The 22,371-nt window shown below is 42.7% G+C and overlaps 3 protein-coding genes across 3 annotated transcripts; 1 reads left to right on the top strand and 2 right to left on the bottom strand.

Moving 5' to 3' along the window:
• The first annotated feature begins 4,132 nt into the window (after positions 1-4,132).
• LOC120034249 (transcription factor Sox-10-like) lies at positions 4,133-7,324 on the top strand. The gene is made up of 4 exons (XM_038980747.1): positions 4,133-4,560; positions 6,162-6,421; positions 6,543-6,629; positions 6,669-7,324. Exons 1-4 carry the CDS (start codon positions 4,154-4,156, stop codon positions 7,322-7,324), a joined length of 1,410 nt encoding a protein of 469 aa, XP_038836675.1. The 5' UTR covers positions 4,133-4,153.
• A 4,620-nt stretch (positions 7,325-11,944) lies between these two features.
• On the bottom strand, positions 11,945-14,545 carry LOC120034116 (DNA-directed RNA polymerases I, II, and III subunit RPABC2). Its single transcript, XM_038980555.1, has 5 exons — positions 14,401-14,545; positions 13,984-14,053; positions 13,569-13,699; positions 12,720-12,791; positions 11,945-12,590 (listed from the first exon to the last, which is right to left on the bottom strand). The coding sequence occupies exons 1-5, from the start codon at positions 14,418-14,420 to the stop codon at positions 12,500-12,502; spliced, it is 384 nt and encodes a 127-aa protein (XP_038836483.1). The 5' UTR covers positions 14,421-14,545; the 3' UTR covers positions 11,945-12,499.
• Positions 14,546-14,988: 443 nt separating this feature from the next.
• On the bottom strand, positions 14,989-22,323 carry LOC120034304 (MICAL-like protein 1). The gene is made up of 15 exons (XM_038980809.1): positions 21,710-22,323; positions 20,846-20,894; positions 20,565-20,706; positions 20,357-20,451; positions 20,058-20,182; positions 19,403-19,950; positions 19,178-19,220; positions 17,938-19,084; positions 17,140-17,241; positions 16,919-17,045; positions 16,329-16,419; positions 16,106-16,179; positions 15,836-15,950; positions 15,682-15,725; positions 14,989-15,520 (listed from the first exon to the last, which is right to left on the bottom strand). Exons 1-15 carry the CDS (start codon positions 21,850-21,852, stop codon positions 15,396-15,398), a joined length of 2,970 nt encoding a protein of 989 aa, XP_038836737.1. The 5' UTR covers positions 21,853-22,323; the 3' UTR covers positions 14,989-15,395.
• Positions 22,324-22,371: the final 48 nt, after the last annotated feature.

Genomic DNA, 22,371 nt, shown 5'->3' with positions numbered 1-22,371 from the left:
ACAGGTTGACTAATATACTCATTCATTGAGAGAAAGTTAGTCAACAAGATCATCCATTTCATAATGCGTTAAAAGCTGGACGTGTTCTCGTCATCTCTGATCAGTGGTTAGTGCCAACAAACTGTTCAATGCATACAATAGTCTAGACCTGCATCAGAACTCAAACTCAAAGGCCAAATTCACAAATAGGTCATAGAATTGTCACGTTTTATTCAATTCTTTAGAGACAATTGTTTTGGAATAAAAAAAAAACTCAGATTCAGATAGGCTATGCCACATTTCTGGATATGTTAAAGTTTTTTAATTGTATTATAATAAATGAACACGTTACAACCAACTAAGGGAAAGAGACTACAGCATCAATCATGGGAAAATATTTTCGTAAATCAAGGGCAATTTATTGTTCGGTCAAGCGATAAGAAGGGCTTTGGAGTCCACTTCTTTCATGTAAATGAATAACGGTTGCTATAGAAAAAGTCTAATTGATGGAAAGCTAGACATCATAAACACCATTTAAGAGGAATGTAGAGAACAATCAATATACTGTTTGCTACACAATATATATATATATATATACAGTAGAGCCTATACTGACAATAAATTAGATACGAGTTTTCAATGTGGACGAGAATAAATTGGCATTTAACTCCTGCTTTAATAATCACAGGACAGACAAACCGTGTGTCTTTCATAGTTCTGAACTAATCTGAAGGACAACCTGGTGAAAATACTTTCTCTGTAAAGAAATTTGCTCATTGAAAAAAAAAAAATTCGCGATTGAATCACATAGGAACTCTGTTCTGGCAGCAACCAACTCGAATGACCGGAGTTGTCATCAATTATTGTCACCTATATGTCCATTACAAACCCGTTATTAGCCTATACATACACGACATGACCAAAAGTATGTGGACACCTGCTCTTCGAACATCTCATTTCAAAATCATGGGTATTAATATGGAGTACGCCCCCCTTTGCTGCTATAACAGCCTCCACTCTTTTGGGAAGGCTTTCCACAAGATGTTAGAACATTGCTGCAGGGACTTGCTTCCATTCTGCCTGGCTCGCAGTCATAGTTCCAATTAATCCCAAAGATGTTCGATTGTGTTGAGGTCAGGGCTCTGTGCAGGCCAGTCAAGTTCTTCCACACTGATCTCGACAAACCATTTCTGTATGGACCTCGCTTTGTGCACAGGGCTATTGTCATGCTTAAACAGGAAAGGGACTTCCCCAAACTGTTGCCACAAAGTTGGAAGCATAGAATCGTCTAGAATGTCATTATATTCTGTAGCGTTAAGATTTCCCTTCACTATAATTAAGGGGCCTAGCCTGAACTATGATAAGCAGCCCCAGACCATTATTCCTCCTCCACCAAACTTTACAGTTGTCACTATGCATTTGGGCATCTTCCAAACCCAGTCCATCGGACTGCCAGATGGTGAAGCGTGATTCATCACTCCAGAGAACACGTTTCCACTGCTCCAGAGTCCAATGGTGGCGATCTTTACAACACTCAAGCCTATGCTTGGCATTGTGCATGGTGATCTTAGGCTTGTGTGTGGCTGCTCGGACATGGAAACCCATTTCATGAAGCTCCAAACAAACAGTCCTTGTGCTGACATTGCTTCATGAGGCAGTTTAGAACTCCGTAGTGAGTGTTGCAACTGAGGACAAACTATTTTTACGTGCTATGTGCTTCAGTACTTCGGCGGTCCTGTTCTGTGAGCGTGTTTGGCCTACGACTTCCCGAATGAGCCGTTGTTGCTCCTATATGTTTCAATTTCACAATAACAGCACTTACAGTTGATCGAGCTGGCAGAGCAGACACTAGGAACTGACTTGTTGGAAAGGTGGCATCCGACGACAGTGCCACGTTGAAAGTCACTGAGCTCTTCAGTAAGACCATTCTACTGCCAATGTTTGTCTATGGAGATTGCATGGCTGTGTGCTCGATTGTATACTGACAGGTGTGGCTAAAATAGCGAATCCACTAAATTGATGGGGTGTCCTCATACTTTTGTATATATAGTGTATAAAGTTTCAAGATTTTATTCTAAGTAGCCTGAGTGAGTGTCCTCCTGTCATATAAAAAGTAGGCCCATAGCCTCATATGCGGACGCGCAATTGGAGATCGTTTGTTGCGAGCGCAGTTACCCATACGGACATAGGCCTATTCAGATTAACATCTGTGCCAGATACTTATTAATAAGCTTCAACGTAACAGACATATGGTCCAGCTATTCGAGAAAATACTAGTAGGCGCGCTATTGCTGGATGAGAGCCACGAAAGGCAACGTCTAACCTGTATTTTGGTATTAATCAGAACCTTATTGACTAAAACGCACCAGTCAAATCTCTTTGCAAGATCACGGCGTTGCAATGCGATCCATTAGGCCTAATAAGGCTGTAATTAAACACTGTTGGGCCGTGGCAAAGGAAGCATCATCACCCCACCCCATGCTCTTCTCCCTACTGACCAATGTAACACTATCATGGGGGCAACAGCTAGGTGCGTGGACAGGATAACAAATCGGCGTACAGAAAGGAGAGGGGGCGGGGGGTTAATTGTGACCACCAGGTGCACAACAGGATGTGGTTGAGGTATCAGATGAGATGGCACAGTCCCGCCAATGCTCTGATAATTCACCACCAGCAGTGTGCATGTCAGCGGCATCAAATGTTACAAAGGATCAATTGGGCACTAGAGAGACAACCATTATGCATTTAACTTCTACAATATGACTGATTCAACGAGTAAATCAATTCCAAAACAAACAGCCTATAGTTTGTTATTACAGTTCACAAGTTCGCTTAATCAAAACGTTAAGGTCGTGTTGGCCTACACAGGCGGGCGTTGATTCTATGGACAAAACTACACATTTGACCTCATACAGACACATAGCCTATACTTTTTCAAACAGAATGTGTCCAATTCACACACGCGCATACACACGTACCCACGCGTTTTATATTTCCAGCGCCAGCCCATGTTTATCTAAGAGCTCCGAGGTATAAATCGAAGCCCTGTGCTGGTGCGGGCTCGTATTATTCCAACACTTTCTCTCTGGGGAGCTTGCAATAAGTGCCAAACCTTAAACAGTAGCTTGTTAGCAGGAGTCGAGGCCTGGGCTAGAATAACAGACCGTCTGCACTAATTATGGGCTTCAGATTCGCTTCTATATGATTGCAGTTTTGCACGTTTCGTAATAATTTCTATTACATCCTTTATATGCTAATTCAATGAAAGTATTCTGAGCAAACAAGCTACAGCCTAGCCCTTTAGCCCTATTAGCTACCTGCATGTATATAGCCCAGCCTACACAGGCTTAGCAGCCTACAGGCTATAATTAAGCAATATCTTATGAGGGGCTGTGGTATATGGTGAATATACCACAGCTAAGGGATGTTCTTGCTCATAACGCAACGAGGAGTGCCTGGATACAGCCCTTAACGTGGTATATTGGCCATGTACCACAAACCCCGAGGTGCCTTATTGCTATTATAAACTGGTTACCAATGTAATTAGAGCAGTACAAATACATGTTTTGTCATACCTGTGGTGGTATATGGTCTGATATACCAAGGCTGTCAGCCAATCAGCATTCTGGGCTCGAACCACCCAGTTTAACAATATGTTCTATATTTCACTCACTCACTAGGGTATTGTTTTCTAATACATACTCTACTTTATGTCCTTTGCAGTATTTAGCTAAAGGACTACAATTTCAAAGACTGCAAGGGAGAGGACACTGTTCTACTGGAGCAAGAGGTGGGAATCAACAGGTAAACTGGGATCCACAATACGCGCTCAGCGTAAGATACCAGCAACACGGATGGAAAGAACTTTGATGAGGAATCCTAACAGAATTTTAGAACGTAGACTGAGAGTTGAGACTGACTGGGAGTTTATATAAAGGAGACCTCGAGTGACAGAAGCAATCCTTTAGTTTTAAACAGGAATAGTTTATATTCCTGAAAAAGGTTGAACTTCTTCATTAGTTCAGACATAGGGATAGGGCTAGGCTTAGTAGTTGAACACCCATAGGCCAAGAAACTATACCCGGTACACTTTCTGTTACTCACCTGAGGGAGGAAGCTTTCTTGGAAGAGGGGAAAGATGTCGGGAGAGGAGCAGAGTTTATCTGAGTTAGAAATGAGTCCGGGGGTCTCGGACGACGGTCACTCCTTGTCACCGGGTCACTCATCCAGTGCCGCAGGCGGAGGAGACTCACCCCTGTCCGGTCCGCAGCCCCAGCTGACAGGGGTCGGCGACGACGCCCTATCCGATGTAGCTGGCGGGATTTCCATCAAGTCCGATGAAGACGACGATCGCTTTCCCATTGGTATCCGAGAGGCAGTGAGCCAGGTGCTGAACGGCTACGACTGGACACTCGTGCCTATGCCTGTGCGCGTAAACTCCGGCAGCAAAAGCAAGCCGCACGTGAAAAGGCCTATGAACGCCTTCATGGTGTGGGCACAGGCCGCACGGAGAAAACTGGCAGACCAGTATCCCCACCTCCACAACGCTGAACTCAGCAAAACCCTCGGGAAACTATGGAGGTAAGGGAAAGCGTTTATTACAGCGTCGGTCCGCTTTGATAAACAACAATAAACATCCAGGGTTACACAAGTTCAAATGCGTTCTTAGTCACAACATTCTGGGTCAAAAGTTCAAAGCACACTTCATGCTACAGTAGCTTTGAATTATGGACCCATAAAACATCAAAACAACTTAAAAAGTCATAGATCTTAGATTTTTCAAGGCAGGTTCCCTTCTTTACAGCAATGAGTTTCTCAATCAAATTAGCTGAGATATCTTAAAATAATATTCTACCAGCTCAGAATAAAGCTTGTTAGAGAGTTTCCCCACCAAGGAATGTTGATTTAAGCCCTACAACCTAAAAAAAAAATGAAATAATTATGTTGATTATGTAGCCTACAGAAAACCAAAAACATATAGTTATGCGTTTTTTTGTAATCACATTATAGTGACTGGAATGCCCAATTTCATAACCCACTTAATTCATGGTGGTTTAGGAGGGAGATGACTGCAGTGGGAATTACTGAGGTTTTTGTAATCCCCTCATCTATATGTTTTAAAGCACAGACCATTATGGCAGATATACACTTTTACAGCCCTCTCATTTGTAATTGAGAGTGCCATATTAAAGAACCTACTATGTAAAAAGATATCCAAGATTTTACTGGTCAACAGGTTGAATGGCTAGTTCGGTCAGCCTTTAAAACACAGATATGGAGGACTGTTGCTAGGTCAGACGAGTGCGTGCTGATTGGAAGGCACAGAGAGGCTAATTCATTAACCTTATAAGGAGGCAACATTAATTAGATAAAGACTTGACCTTGAGCCCGCGCATGATTGTATAATTGGCCAAGAAACATGCTGAACTGGGAGGCTAAAAGGTCAGTGTTTTCTCATGCCAGTCCCCCTGACTCCACCATCAGTAATATGGATTTATGTTACGTGCACAGGATGCATCTTTAGCCTGTGTCTTAATTTCATTACAGTCCAGCCGAAAATCCCCTAGTGTGGGCAGGTTTTCTGATGCAGCTGTGCAGATGGTGGATCCGATTTAGAACGAGATGAAAATCAAGTGAATGTTTCAGAGGCAAAACTGACAGGTAGAAATAATCTCCACAGTAGAAATAGTGTCAATTGTTCTTTTCTAAAAATGCTTTAATGCTCAACAAGGGGAATAGCAGCATTTCCTATGAGTGTGTTGCCATTACACCAGTTAGACATTTTAAACAAAGTAAAATACTAGAATACTTAGTAGATTGAATATAAAAGGTGATATGTCCCAGTTGACACAGACCACCTGGTAAATAAAATGTAATTATTCTTCTATTGGAGTTGGACAAGGTTATTGACCTCTGGAATGTGGAGGTGTGTAAGGAACCAGCACTGTGTCACTGTTATCTTAACACACATATTATGGTCATCATGTTATCAAAATACATGCTGTAAAATGTTCTCAGACTACTGTAATTTCCTCATTCAAACAGAATGACTGACTACATTAGAGTTTGACACATGCATAACCCTAACCCAGCAGCACAAAACATCTCTAATTTAAGTTCCTCCTGGCTGAAATTAAAATGTTCTATCATTGGTATTTCAAAAACGATTTTCTCCCTCATAGGCTCTTGAATGAGAGTGATAAGAAGCCTTTCATCGAGGAGGCGGAGAGGCTGAGGAAGCAGCACAAGAAGGACTACCCGGAGTACAAGTACCAGCCACGCCGCCGCAAGAATGGCAAACCCGGCTCCGGCTCTGAAGCTGACGGCCACTCGGAGGGTGAGGTCAGCCATTCACATTACAAGAGCCTCCACCTGGACGTGGCGGCCCACGTCGGGGGGGCGGGGTCTCCTCTGGCTGATGGACACCACCCACATACTGCAGGTATGCCACAGGGTCTGACCAGCCCTATCGATGCAGTTTGTCACACATCCCCATTCTAAATAATATACCACAAGCCAGGCTGACAATATCTCTGACATCTTTGCTTTGTGTCTCCCCACAGGCCAGAGCCACAGCCCTCCTACACCACCCACCACCCCCAAGACGGAGCTCCAGTCTGGGAAGTCGGGCGATGGGAAGCGGGAGGGCGGTGGAGCAGGGGGATCCCGTGGGGGAATGGGGGTAGGAGCGGAGGGTGGCTCTGGATCAGGGTCAGGCAAACCACACATTGATTTCGGCAACGTGGACATCGGTGAGATCAGCCACGAGGTGATGGCCAACATGGAGCCATTTGATGTGAACGAGTTTGACCAGTACCTGCCCCCCAATGGGCACCCGGGGATTGGACAGAGTGCTGGGTCAGGGGCAGCAGCAGGGTCCTCTGCATCTCCCTATGCCTACGGTATCTCCTCTGCCCTGGCCGCGGCCAGTGGACACTCTGCGGCGTGGCTATCCAAGCAGCACCAGCAGCATCATGCCTCACCTCTGGGCTCCGACCCCTCCAAGGCCCAGATTAAGAGTGAGGCCGGCTCGGGGGGACACTTTGCCGAAGCATCCTCAGGGGGTTCCCATGTCACCTACACTCCCCTCAGCCTGCCCCACTACAGCTCTGCTTTCCCCTCACTGGCCTCCAGGGCCCAGTTTGCAGAGTATGCTGACCACCAGGCCTCGGGATCCTACTACGCCCACTCCAGCCAGGCCTCAGGGCTGTACTCTGCCTTCTCCTACATGGGGCCCTCGCAGAGGCCCCTGTATACAGCCATCACTGACCCGTCCAGCGTGCCACAGTCACACAGCCCCACGCACTGGGAGCAGCCGGTCTACACCACCCTGTCGCGGCCCTGACAAAGACCGGGAGCAGAGGGCTCTGGTGCAGATTTGGCCCCAACGGCAGACCCACAGAGCGAAGGAGACCTGGGTTGGAGGCAGTGGGGAGATGGAATCCCCTTCTGGTCTGGCCCAGATGCAGGAAGGCCTGTAGGGTCCAAGGAGGAATGGAGATCAGATGATTTTATGGGGTAACGTGTGGTGTATAACTTCAATGTTGAGTACTCAGAGGGTTGGATCCTAGTTTTTAGGGTCAGAAAGAGAGAATAAATCAAATCCGTATTTAAATCTAGAGGCTTATCTTTGAAATGGTTTTATGATGTAAAGATGTCAACAGTACAGAGTGACAAACTGTTTGGCTAATTACATGATGTAACACAATAGCCGATATATAATCAATGACATATTCTGTGATTGGCCCAGAGGCATATTTCTTACAATTTCTTGTATCTACAGAACCACGTGCATGCGTGCATACGTAAAATGTATGCTCACATGACTGTAAGTCGCTTTGGATACATTTGTCTGCTAAATGACATACAGAATGCACTTATAAGTTGCCTATGTTGTAATTGGAATATACTGTATATCTATAACAAAGGGCATACAGTCCAGAAAATCTGTTTCTACAAATGTTTTATAAATTAAAATGACCAAAGTTTTGAAACCAAAACTTTAAAGACAGAGAAAAATATTATTTAAGTTGTTTCTCTCCGTATGACACTGTATTACAGTACTACATTGATGTTGAATTAAGTACAACACATTTTTTCTGACCTGATTACAGCTCTTTGGTGACATACCCTCAACACTATATTGATTTATCAACCTCAATATTTTTTTTCCATGGCACTGACTATTATGTTGATTCAGCATTGTCTCTTTAACACATTTCAAAACTGTATAGCGAATAAGAAGACAATACTACATAATTATTTTATATTATAATCTTTTATTAACCAAAATTGAGGTCATTAAGTATGTATCTTCAGTAGACATAATACATTATTTTCATTGTTATAATCTTTACTATTAATGTCATTATATTGTCAATGTTTTGCCATTACTACACTGAAAAGTCTGCACCACTGCCCTCACATTTTTCTAAATTGTTTGACATAAAAAATGTGGCTATACACTGAGTGTACAAAACATTAGGAACACCTGCTCGTTCCATGACATAGACTGACCAGGTGAATCCAGGTGAAAGCTATGATCCCTTATTGATGTCACCTGTTAAATCCACTTCAATCAGTGTAGATGAAGGTAAGGAGACAGGTTTAAGAAGGATTTTTAAGCCTTGAGACAATCGAGACATGGATTGTGTATGTGTACCATTCAGAGTGTGAATGGGAAAGACAAAATATTTAAGTGCCTTTGAACGGGGTATGGTAGTAGGTGCCAGGCGCCCTGGTTTGAATGTGTCAAGAACTGCAACGCTGCTGGGTTTTTCATGCTCAACAGTTTCAGTTTCCCGTGTGTATCATGAATGGTCCACCATCAAAAGGACATCCAGCCAACTTGACACAACTGCGGGAAGCATTGGAGTCAACATGGGCTAGCATCCCTGTGGAATGCTTTCGACACCTTGTAGTCCATGCCCCAGCGAATTGAGGTTGTTCTGAGGGCAAAAGGGGCAGCAACTTAATATTAGGAAGGTGTTCCTAATGTTTTGTACACTCAGTGAACAGTATTCAGTGTAAAATGTTAGATTTGTAGATAGTTGTTGTAACATTTTTGCTACCTGTTTATGGCTTTTCTGAAATGCCATCATAGAAACACAGTTGCCTGAGATTGAGTGAGTAATAGCATGCATGAATGAGTTCTCGAGTCTACAGAGGGTAAGATCTCAAACTGGCCTTTATGTAATGAAATACCAACCCCTTGTTTGCAACAGAATAGCAACAATCCAAGGGGTTCTTTTCTAAAGAGAGGTACCAAGAGACAACTCCAAAATAACAGTACCTGTAGTTAAAGTTGGATGCCCCTTCATCTTGTAATGTGAAATAATACCTTGTATGTTTACTTTATTCTAATATATGTGATTTCAATATTATTATTTTAAATAATGGTAGTGCTTCCTTTTGGCCCAGAACTACTTTTGGGCCGTTTTTGTACATTATGCCTTGAAGCACATGACATTTCATTTTAAATCCTACGTCTTGCTTTAGGAATTGCTTGTTCTTATGAATATTACAATTATTATTTATATTTGCTGGTATTATGTTTTTATGAGCTGTTAACAGGTTTTCTTCACCGTATTGAAAATCTTGACTGTTATTGTTGTTTTGGTGTTTTGTGTTTTCTCAGTAAGTGTTGCCAGCAGAACAAAACAACAACCTGTAAATACTAGTGGAAACAAGACCTTAGCGACACGATGACTAATGAATTTCTCTCACACTAAATAAAACTGTATTCTATCTGCTTTTGTAAAAGTCTGTCTCCACTAATGTTTTTATACCGGCTGCCCTGAGAAAGGTAAGATGACATTGGACAACAAACATTGAATTCCAATATACCATAAATGCTACTTGCCAACGTAAATTATTTTCTTATTTTCCTCACATTACATAATTAGGCTAGGGTTAGGGCTTGGGTTAGGCGATGCAACAACAGCAGTAATCACAGCTTGCAGTGACTCATTCATTGTTTCGTAGACTTAACAAAAGCAATTTCAGAGAATGGATAATGGCTAATTCAGTTAGGCTGAGTATGATTACAGAATTTTGAAAACCATGGCAGCCCTCACCCATGAGCTCTAGGCACAGAACCCCTTTTCTTTATATTGCTGTTCTTTTCACAGGCTACACAGCACCATACAGACAACACTGAACCCCACTATGGTCCACTGCTCTGACTGGTCCCACTACATGCACTTCAGCAGTTTAAATCATGTATGTATATGCCTATGTCCATGCTTGTGTGTGATTGTGTGTTGCGGGTTAAGCCTGACTCTAATTCCCTCTATTTAATCGGCTGTGTGATACTTTGGTAAGACAAAGAGAGCCATTGACAGGGAGCAGGGGGTGGAGGGAAACGGGGCAATGAGGGAGCCATACCCATAACTGCCTGGCCTGTAGCTTCGCTGGGATACAAAGGGACTCTCATACTGGCTGCACAGTCTCTGCACCCCCACCCATCCCCAAACTCCACTCCTTGCTCAGGTTGGGACTGTAATGGGATTAAAGCATTCCGAAACTGGAGAGAGATAAAGAGTTGGGCAAAATGCTTGTATGATGGAGGTAAAGAGGGAGACTGCAGGAGATTCAAATGGTGTCATTTTGTGCAATGGGTATAAAAATGGACAGAAGTTTCCAAGCAGAGGTGAATGGGGGGGACAAGAGAACACAGAAGGAGGGTGTTAAGTGTAGGCCCAGGGCAGAGGACAGACATTATGCACGTACGCCATCATCAGAGTGGATCTACCCTAGCGATGCCCCCTTTTCTGTGGTTGAGGAAATGGTCATGTGAAGATCTTGGGCCCCCATATGAAAGGAATGTCATGCCATCCTCCGGCAGGGAGTCTTCCAAATTCGTTGCGACCCAAAAAAACAAGCAAAAAGATACCGCCAATGCCATTCCCCATTGTGGACCTATTAAATCACGCAAAATATAGCTAAGAAATTAAAATGTGGATGGTTGAACGAGGGTGAAATAAAATGGTTTCCTATAAAAAGTGTCACAGGCCAGAAACTGCACGGCACTGGTTGACTAAGGCAGAGAAGATCTATTTTCTTCCTGCTTGACCTGGGCACATCCCTCATTCTCTTTCCAATAGCTTTCTTTCTTTCTTTCTACTCCTTCGGCCTGTAGGAATGTCAGCCCACTAAGGACTAGAGTAAAACTAGACTGGGGTGTCATGGCCCCTTACACCAAATCTGCTAATTGGGCAAGGATCCCTCTTCAGCCCCCTCTCCCAACCTTGGGTAGTGCTCGTTGCCTCAGTAACAACCCATTTCCACTAAAACAATGAACTGACTGTGCTTGTCTGTCTGAGTGTATGTAGATAGCTCTCACCCTCTCACTTGTTCTATGTCAGTTTCAGTATCTGTCCATCATTGGGAGGTATGGGTAGAACTGTCACAACAATATAAAAAAGAGCTGTTTGACTGTGGAACTCAAACTGGAGAAAAAAAACACTGACCGTTGTGAAAACATATCCATGTGATTTGGGGTGTTGGGTTGGATAGGCGTTTTATCTGTACTAAGTGTAAAATTCAGAGGAACTAGGTGCAAGAGCTTTGTACGGTAGAGTAAAGGACACAACTGATACAGTAAAATCCAGCGCAACACACATTCCTCAGTCTATAATTGTGTTTGGGTCATGTCAGTGTGACTCAGTACTTTCGCCAGCCTCCAAGAAAAACATATGATGTTGAGATCTAAGAAATATGACACAGAGCTCTTAGAAATCTCAGTTCTTGGGAGGATTATTTAAAGACGTTTTGCTCAGAGCATAGTTAAAACTGTTACAGCAAGTTATTCACTCAAATTAATTTGTGAGTTGCACCATTTGTAACAGATGTTTTGCAATTAACTCTGCATGAATTTTTGTTTTTTTGTTGTTGCTCTAAACCTTACATATTGAGACCTGCATGCAAAAAGCCAATTGTGTTGGTAAGAAAAATAATACAAAAGTACTTTCTTACAAAACAATTTAATCACAACAATAAAACAAAGAGCTCTTCCACAGCAACTGCTCTTCCCCGTCATAAAACTATTCATAAAACACAATTACATTTTTACCTAACACAATGTAAATGTAGACATGAGTTACAATTCTCCCTTGTGAATGACAGCTGTAATAAAAGTACATAGCTCTTAGAAGCCCTACTTTCACTTCATAGATTGTATATGTTTCAATGCTTTCAAAATAAATGGAGATACAGTGGGAGAGGTCACAGGCCTAAATTGTAAAGTCTTATTAATTGATGACTTCACTCTGCAGGTTGCCTGTAGAGCTGGTTGGCCCAGTGCAGGGGTAGGTGATGTTATAGCAAAGGACCAGTATGTATGCAGGCTTTTGTTCCAGCCAAGCAGTAACACACAAGATTTGACTAATCAATGAATCATAGTCTTAAATAGACCCTGACTAGTTAAATAAGGTGTGTTAATGCTTTGCTGGAACAAAAGCTTGCACTCACACCAGCCTAGTGGGTCGTGAGATGGTCTGGCAGTCCGGTTTGGTCTGGCTCAGTCTGTGATGATGAGCTCGTCACAGCCCCAATCTTCATAACTGCCATCAGGAAGGTACCGCCGGATGATGATGGGGATCTTCCTGCACCTGTAACAGTCACAGAAAAAACACACTCAATCATATACTGAAGAGTAACAGGCACTCTCCAAGTATCAAACTGTATAGACTCCTTCCATCATAAACTAGAAAAAAACTATGAGATTAAGCATAGCTTACTTTAGCTCTTTCATGGCAATTTGCAGAGGGTCTGTCTCTCCCTCCAGCTCCACCATGACTGGGGCACACATGCTATATCACAGAGAAAGTTATGTATATTGACAGAGACAACATGACAGAGATATCAGACTATACGTTCCTCCACATACTCAACAGATTACCTGTCACCAACTAAACCAGCAGTTGACACCTGAGGTAGAGAATATGGCAAGAGCACAAGGTGAGTGGTACCTGTAGTGGAGGCAAAAACAAATATCTGTTGTAATATGCTGGGAACGTGGCATTCACGTGGGAGGAGATTTATGTTCCGTGTCCACTGCTGTCATTTTTCCCGTTTGTTGTACATCTTGTCAGACATGCTGTAGGCACTGAGCTCCTTCAAACATTACGGTGTAATGTGATTCACGTTGGCTTTGGAATGTTTTGTTGTAATTCTTTTCCAAAACAGCTAGCTTTATCTTCATATTTGATAGTTTAGAATGCAGTCAGTTGTCATGTGTATTATGGTTGTCTTTTTAGCTAGTTGAGTCCTAGTTTCTCTGTTTCTATATTGATATTCACCTTTAGACAAATTATTGTCTTGAGTAAAGGCAAGACATGGGTGGACTCATAAATATGCATTACAGCCATGTAGGCGATAAAGGGCATCTCTGTATCGTATTTTAATTAACTTCCAAAAAGCTAATTTGAAAAACCCATAGATGGTTACTAGCTCTCAGCTAAGAGGCTTGACACTGGCTCTTTTTAACAGACCATATTCACAGGGACTCAAGGGCATTAAGACATTTCTGAAAAGAAGCGGGAGTTTCACTTTCCTAGCGTATTGCAACACTGCTGAGGTGTACTCACGCTATCTGGAGGGCGCGTGTCCCCAGCACCCTCGCCCTTTCATATTTGGTCATGTATTGGGTTGTGATCCTCTTCTGGTTGGCCTGTGACCCCTCCCCTGCAGGCAGGATCTTCACATTCTCTTGGTCCTCCTAGTAACAGGTCAGGACCACAGGAAACAGACAGAGAGCAAAGAGGAAGCAGGTGGGAGAATTTTTATAAATTGAGTTTGAATTGGTGAGGAAATTGTTGAACATTGAATAGGTGACAGTAATGGATTGATTGTAGTGAAATAAAAAGCATCATACAAATATGACAGACCACAAGAGATTACTCAAACACTATAAATCTGTCCAGATACAATGAGGCTTACTATAGATAACGTTAAGAGTTAATACCTTGCTAACTAGGAAGAACAAATAGGTGGCAAACTCACATCTTCAACGTTTTCCAGGTCATCCAATCCCTCATCCTCTTCAGCGTCATCAAAGTCTCCATCATCAAAACTGCAGAGGTAACAAGAGGAGTAAAGTGTAAAGAATAATACACGAAAAGGTGAACAGTGGCGTGTGGAGGCAACGTCACCTAACTTAGCCAGTTTTATTGTTCTTAACCAATCTATGTGTGTCGTATGTCTTTTAAGGCTCTCAACGTGGGAACCTTTCATGTTCTCCCAGTGATTTCATGATCACACAGGAATGTAATTTTCTCCCAGTGAAAACATGAACGGTCACTACGTTGAGTAAAAAAATCACTGGGAAAACATGGAAGGTCCCTACGTTGAGTCTAAAAAGACATGCGACACACATTGTTGTACTTCATTTTTTTAGGTAACAATATCCTATATACTTACTCTCCTTCGTTGTCGGACATGTTCCCTTACTTTAGTTTGGTCAAAAACGAGTGTTTTCAAAAACAAAGATAGCGAACTTCAAAAAGCTGTTGTTAACAGCTAGATATAATCCGTTTAACCGACTTCCGGTCGCGTGGTGCGTCGATTTGATTGATGGACTAACAACTGCACCATAGTATATGGTTCCGCAAAGCGACTCAACACATGAACGAGATATATAAAAAAAAAAAAACATATATATATAGTTTAAAAAATATATTTAGGCAGGGTAGCCTAGTGGTTAGAGCATTGGACTAGTAACCAAAAGGTTGCAAGTTCAAATCCCCGAGCTGACAAGGTACAAGTCTGTTGTTCTGCCCCTGAACAAGGCAGTTAACCCACTGTTCCTAGGCCGTCATTGAAAATAAGAATTTGTTCTTAACTGACTTGCCTAGTTAAATAAAGGTAAAAAAAACAATTTGCCTGTGCTATTTAAAAAATATATACATTAGGCATGTGTATGAGGTACATAAGAAAAAAAAACATTAAAATGACATTTAAAATCGAAACATTATCAAAAGATTATGATCATACAAATGCATTCTGTTCATACAAAGTACAATGTTTTATTAAATATAATTTAACAAAGTTGAACTGCAAAAATAAATGTTTAAAGGAGTTATTTTTCATCCCATTAGTGAATGATTCTTTGCAGCAATTCATTTTAGGTTGATTAAGGCTTTACGGAATGCAGGAGCAATCACATCTTGTGCAAAAAGTGCAGTGTAATGGGGATAGTTTTTTTCACTTGGGAAGAAAATTCATATACTCTGCATCAGAGGCTTCTCTTAATTCGTATACACTCTCATCCACAGTCCAAGAGTCTCCATCTCTTACCCGTAATCTTCATTAATTTCTTTGTACAATTATGAGACATTCCATTGTGGCTCAATGTGTATTTGTTAACAAATATAGACCTATTTGTTCCTTCTTTACAGGGTGAGCCCGAGTCCAACTCAGTTCTTCTTCTTTAGAGAGCCTTTGCTCTTAGAGTCTTTATGACTCAGCATCTTCAGCATCTTCATGGGCTTGAACTTTGCCCTTAACGTCTTCAGGTCCTTCCCAGACTCTTTTCTTAAATCTGAGGAGGGAGAAATAGTGATACCATAATCAAATTCTGAGGAAATTTAGGAGTCTGAGGTGTAGTATTGAGGGAATAGGAATGAAAGAGAGTGTGAACAGACACGAGAAAACAGGAAAGACAACAACAAAATAAACACTAGGAAAATACTTTCCCCTCACCTTTCTTCTTGATCATGGAAAACAGAGCATCTTCTTCTTTTTCCCTGAAAAAGACAAACCATTGGTAGGTATGAGCAAGAGCATCAAATATCTGCTTTATGAAATTTGTCTGAATCAATGGCCCTTGGTATTCATCTATGAGTTTTTCATGCACCTTTGCCTGTCCTGATCTAAGCTGTTGATGATGTGGTTCCTCTGTTCAATGATGGTGACAAGCTCCTCCATCAACTGCTGGTCCCTATAACGGTCATCCTTACTCCACTTACACTCTGGGGGGGATGATGATTGAGGGGGAGATGAGGAGAGACAAACAATTAGATTAGTCAAATAACAACACGTAACACATAATTAAAAATAGCAGACTGATAATTGCTGAGGAGTAGTAGATAATTGAGGGAGGGTTGTGTGAAGACTGGCCACTCACCTGGTTTGTTGAGGAGACATCTCAGTTCATATTCCACGTCTGCCTGTCTCTCCTCTAAATTCTGTTGCTTGGCCCTTGGAGTGCACATACAAATACATCAAGTCCATAAATATTTAATTTACAACACCGTCCATATGTTGGGAATGATAAAAGAAGCAGAGATAATAAAGGTGTTATGAAGGTGCTGTCTTGCTTTGATATCATTTCAGGTCAGTGCACTTACATGTATACCAGCTCTGCGTCCCTGCGCACAAGCATGTGTTTCTCATGTACTAGAGTGAACCAGTCCACCAACATGTCCTCCTCTTCCTGGTCTGAAACAAACAGGTGGATGACACTAGTCTTATCAATAACAGTTCATCTCTCACAACAACACTTTATATGATAACCGGAAGAATTACTTGGATGTTAATAATAAGCACACCACATACACGTACAACTACTGTCACGGCCGTCGAATGAAGTAGACCAAAGCGCAGCGTGGTGAGCGTACATATTCCTTTTTATTAGAAATGACGCCGACAAAAACAATAAACAATACAAAACAACCGTGAAGCTTAAGGGCTATGTGCCACAAATAAAGTTAACTTCCCACACTGAAAGGAGAGAAAAGGGCTACCTAAGTATGGTTCCCAATCAGAGACAACGATAGACAGCTGTCCCTGATTGAGAACCATACCCGGCCAAACATAGAAATACAAAATCATAGAAAACAAAAACATAGAATGCCCACCCCAAATCACACCCTGACCAACCAAATAGAGACATAAAAAGGCTCTCTAAGGTCAGGGCGTGACAACTACAGACACTCACCATTCTGGCAGTTTCTCAAGCTTCTCTCCATCTCCACCCCTCTCAGCTCCAGCCTGTCCATTCGTTTCTCCAGCTCCCCCAGCTCCACCTGCAGCTCCTCCACTGGGACATAGTTGTCTGTCTGCACCTGAAGAGACATGCATGTGTACTAGGGGACTGTTCTGATTTGGAAAAAACACTGGATAATGGGTTAATTCCATTACACTGAGATATCCTCTCACCTTTCTCTTGATGAGGGGGAAGCCATGTCCAGGGGCAGGCTTGGATTTGGGGAACTCAGATGGGGAGACTTTACGATTGAAAGGGTTCTCCTTGCACACCTGCTAAATTGGAGATTGAAGACATTTCTGTGAAATTGTAACGTCCTGACCAGAGTTCTTATGTGTTTTGCTTGTTTAGTGTTGGTCAGGACGTGAGCTGGGTGGGAATTCTATGTTGTGTGTCTAGTTTGTCTGTTTCTGTGTCCAGCCTAATATGGTTCTCAATCAGAGGCAGCTGTCAATCGTTGTCCCTGATTGAGAATCATATATAGGAGGCTTGTTTTGTGTTGGGATTTTGTGGGTGATTGTTTCCTGTCTCTGTGTTTTGTCTGCACCAGATAGGGCTGTCTCGGTTTTCACATTTCTTGTTTTGTTGTTTGTAGTGTTCTCAATTATTCTTTATTAAATCATGTTGAACACTAGCCACGCTGCATTTTGGTCCTCTCCTTCATCCCAGGAGGAAAACCGTGACAGAAATCCATAATTGTAATATTCAAGCACACACAGTCCAAGCAGCTATCTCGAGTAGGCTATAACCTACAGTATAGGGACAATGTTGTTATGCAGGAATCTTATAAAAACATGTTGGCTTTTATGTTAACATGTTGGAAAATAGTTTCAGTCTGAAACTCACTTAACCTGATATCTTTGCATAATATTTATGTGTTGTGTAATACAAGCTTATATGTTCTGTATTTTGGGCAGGTTGAGCTGTGACATAGATATCAGTGGAGACTAAAGAGCAGCATTATACCGTACCTTACTGTGAGAGGGGGTGGGCACCTGGCCAGAGTCACTCACTTCAGACATGCTAGGGAGTGATGGGGGTCTGAGGAGGGAGGGACTGGCTGCTGCTCCATTGGTTGACAAGGTTGGTGGGGGGTGGCTTCGGGTACAGGCTGATCTAGTGGAGATTGCTGGCACAGACACACTTTTGGGCAAAGAGAGGCTCTGGGCTATATCTGATTTGCCAAGAGCACTTGGTGGTCCAGTTACACTGCATATGCTATCAGCTCCAGCTAAATTAGACACACTAAGTGAACCGGCAGAAGCTTCAGAAACACCATATGAACTAGCTTCTTCAGTTAAATTAGATATGTTAGGTGCACTAACTGCTCCAGCTAAACCTCCGAACCCACTAGCTCCAGCTAGACCAGATACACCAAGTGATCTGGCTACTTCAGCTAGATTAGATACATCAAGGGAACTAGCAGTCTCAGCCAAGTAAGATGAACTTGTGGTTTTAGCTTCAGTCAAATTAGACAAACCAAGTGAACTAGCTGCTTTGGACAAGTTGGTTGATTCTCCAACTCCAACATCTGCTAAATTGCATACATCAAGTGCGCCAGCTGCTTCAGCCATGTTAGCTATCCCACCAACATCAGCTGACTCAGATATACCAATTGAACAAGGTTCTTCAGCTAAATTAGATACAGGAAGTGAGCATCCTGCTTCAGCTAAACTTTCTTTCTTTGGTGCATTAGCAATTTCTGGTAAATGTACTGTGTCATCCGCTCCAGCAATACTAGACTTGTCAACTTCTCTGGGTGTGTCCTCTAAATGAGCTTGGCAATGTGAGCTGGTTGCTTCAGATAACTGACTGGTACCACACCATGTCTGGCTGGTTACCATTGAGGGCTGTGCTTGGCCTTCAGCACCACTCATTGTGTTATCTTCCCCTGTGTAATCATCATCAGCCTCCTCATCCTCAAACTCCCCAAAGGGGTTGGGAGGGGGTTCTCTCGCTCTGTACCAACTCCCTCTGAGGGAGGGTATAGAGCCTGAGCGTGGGGGCTTGGGCATACTAGGGGGCAGGGCAGGGGGCAGCTTTGGCCAGGGCCCTGGCTGGACAAGCTCCAGCCACGGTGGGTCTTTGGGTTTACGGGGCCCACTAGGTTGGCCAAACCTGATGTCAAAAGTTAAAGAAATAAATAGGCATTAATTGGACAATTCTACTCAAAATTACATAATGTGTCTGATGTCTGATGAACAAACTTACCTGCGAGAAGGATTGGGTAAGGTTTTATTATCAACTGGGTAACCTGCAGAGAGAGGGAGATGGATAGAGAAACATTTAGTGGATATGTTTTAAATGAGGAGAAGATGGGGTGTCTACACAGAATTGAGTGTACTGAAATATTCTGATAACAATGACATACTCTTCATACAGTCGTAAAGTGAGGTCAGAATTGAGAAGCTGGAGTCGGTAGTTAGTCTTACTCACTAGAAACAAGGGGGCTGTCCATGGCTTTAGGTGGACGGGTTCTAGGTGCAGGACGAGGAGGGGTGGAGTCTAACACCCGCCTGGGTGCAGGAACTGGCCGTCCAGGGCTTGCAGAAGCCGAATCGCTGTCTGATGTTACAGTGAGTGTTTCGGATGTCTGAATGGGCCGTGTCCCTGCTTCTTCAAGCTTTCCCTCTTCTACAGTGGGCTTTGGAGGACGGGGTGGCATTGGCTTCTTGAGTGTGTCGTGCCTTGTCTTTCTCTCACCTCCCTCCGTCTCTGTCTCTCCTCTTCCAAAAATAACTGTCTCATCTGAGTCTGTTTTTCCAATAAAATCAGAGAGATCAGGGTTGTCTGTTAATCCACACTGAGATAGTGTCACCTCCTGCTCATCAAATATGGGCAGATTCTCTATTGATCCAGTTTGTTTACTGTAGTCGGGGAGGGCATTTTGACTGGCTGTCAAGTGGTGGGTGCAGACCAAGGAGCCAACTTCACTCCCCTCTTTGTAAGACCCTGGTAAGAGAGTGCTGCTACACACACTGCATCTGAAAGAGAAACACAGGATGACATGAGAGGGACACAAATCACAGATTATATTTCCCTGTCTGCAGATAAGGATAAACTAGCGTTGCCTTCTGAGCAGTAGTGTTACCTGAAGCAGCTGCGGTGGTAGAGTTTCCCCTCAGTGAGATGTCTCTGCACCAGGTGGACGTGCTTCAAGCAGGAGGCACAAATGCTGCATGGCCTGCCTCTGTTGGATCGCTCCTCTGTCCTTGACTGTTGAGCAGGGGAGGTCAGCCAATGGCAACAGTAAAGAAGAAGAAATGTTAGAATTTGGGAAGAAAGAGGAGATTGAGATAAATAACTTTGTGGACAGAGTTGAGATTAAGTAATAAAAAAATTATAACAAATTCAAATAAAAATGGCTTCATAACAACTTTATTACATTACCTTGGCTGGCTGCAAACCTCCAAGAGAGTCAGGTTGTGTCTTGGAGTGACTGGAGCACTCTGCGACACATGGCGTCTTCAAACTGGCTGGACCGGCTGCTTAGTAAAGATGCACACTTTGAATACACACACATTTGACAAACAAAGACAGGTGGAACCAACCATGTGCTGTTTTCACAATTTGACTATGACACAATTTAGCCACACACCATGAGACTTCTTGTTGAAGCAGTGGTAGTAATGGGAGAGGTAAGTGATGATGCTTAGCCGGTCTGGCACCTCTGTGGACACCATGTCCTTAGCATCCAGCAATGCAGGGATTCCCAGCTTTGACTGTGCAACCTCAAATGCCTGGTAGAAGACAGGGATCAATAATTGAATGCCAGACAGATAGGACAATATAAACAGATGTAGTACAATGTATGAACATAAACATGCATTGAGACAGTTATGCATGCATGCAGGTAAAACATAATTACGTAAAACTCACCAGATGGTTGTTTTCATAAACGTTATCTTTGGAGAGGGAGTTGAAGTCTCTGGAGCAAAAGCAGAATAGTACTATGTGATACAAATGATGGGAATCAATATGTTTTGACCATGACAGTTTACAATCCAAGGTAACACCAAGTAATTGAGTCCCCTCAACTTGCTCAACAACCACATTATTCATTATCAGATTCAGCTGAGGTCTAGAATGTATGGAGTGATTTGTACCAGATACAATGCTCTTAGTTTTAGAGATGTTCAGGACTAGGTTATTACCAACCATTCTAAAACTGACTGCAAATCTCTGTTCAGGGTTCCAGTGATTTCACTATCTGCGGTTGCTGACGCATGAAGGGTTCAATCATCCCCATACATAGACACACAGGCTTTGTTTAATGCCAGTGACAGGTCATTAGTAAAAATAGAAAAAAGGAGAGGGCCAAGAGAGCTGCCCTGCGGCACACCACACTTTACATGTTTAACATTAGAGACGTTTCCATTAAAGAATGGAGGGGGGAGAGGAAAGGATAGAGGAAGATTAAGGAGAGTTAACTTGGAGCTTAGGCCATGCTGTGGTTCCGTGTATCAGGGCAGACAAATCCACTGTGACAGGATTCAGGTCCCTGCTACAGCTAAAGATAAGAGTTTGCCAGCCGCTCTGGATCAGCCTAAGGACAGGCAGGAACTGAGTCCTATAGGCCTACTGTCAACAATGTACTCACATACAACACATTGACTGGGGCAGAGCTACAGGGGTAGGATTGTGTGGGAGACTGGGTGCCAGTGATGGCCCACAGTAGAAGAGAGGATGGGGAAGCTTACAGGAGAGTTCACATTCCTATTCTAATTTATTTGATATACTTACATCAAATCAGGTCGGTGTTTGTGGATAATGGCACAAAACGCCAATCCATCTCTGAATGAAGAAGACATGTTCCTTATCTCCACATTGGGGTAATTTTCGCATTTTATGCGACACCATTCTTGTAAAGCTTTCAATGACCCCATGATAGAATTTCATCCTCCCATGTTAAATTGAGAAAGTCAACAATCACTTCAACCTCAACCTGTCAGATCCTGGATATTCAACCCTGTGTAGCACACCCACTAGCTACGTTAGCTTGTTGGCTATATTTGTCGACCAAGTCAAACCAAGTTCAACATTGTTTTTACTGAGAAAACATATGTGACTTCACTGTAACTTGTTTCCAATGTGTTGTTCCCCCAAATTCTCTAATCTCAGCGAAGTAGATCCTTGAAGTAAAAAATAGCGAGCAACGTCCACTTTCGCCGGTTGATTTGCTGTAAAATGTTGACACAACAATAAATCTCTTCACCCAGGTATTTTTTTCGTTCGAATCACTTTTGGCTTACATTTTCATAAATGTGTTACGTTGTTTAGCGATCGTGGCTTTCCGAGATAATGTACTATCCCGAAGAGTTGATCACACAGAATAAACACCAAAACAAACCCGTTACTGTACCACACCGTAACTGTACTGACTACACATGTACAGCAGTACACCT

Source organism: Salvelinus namaycush, chromosome 41 (assembly GCF_016432855.1).
Source record: "Salvelinus namaycush isolate Seneca chromosome 41, SaNama_1.0, whole genome shotgun sequence".
NCBI classification, from domain to species: Eukaryota; Metazoa; Chordata; class Actinopteri; order Salmoniformes; family Salmonidae; genus Salvelinus; species Salvelinus namaycush.
Note: the sequence above shows the minus strand (reverse complement) of the source record. Positions and strands in the feature narration are given on the sequence as shown.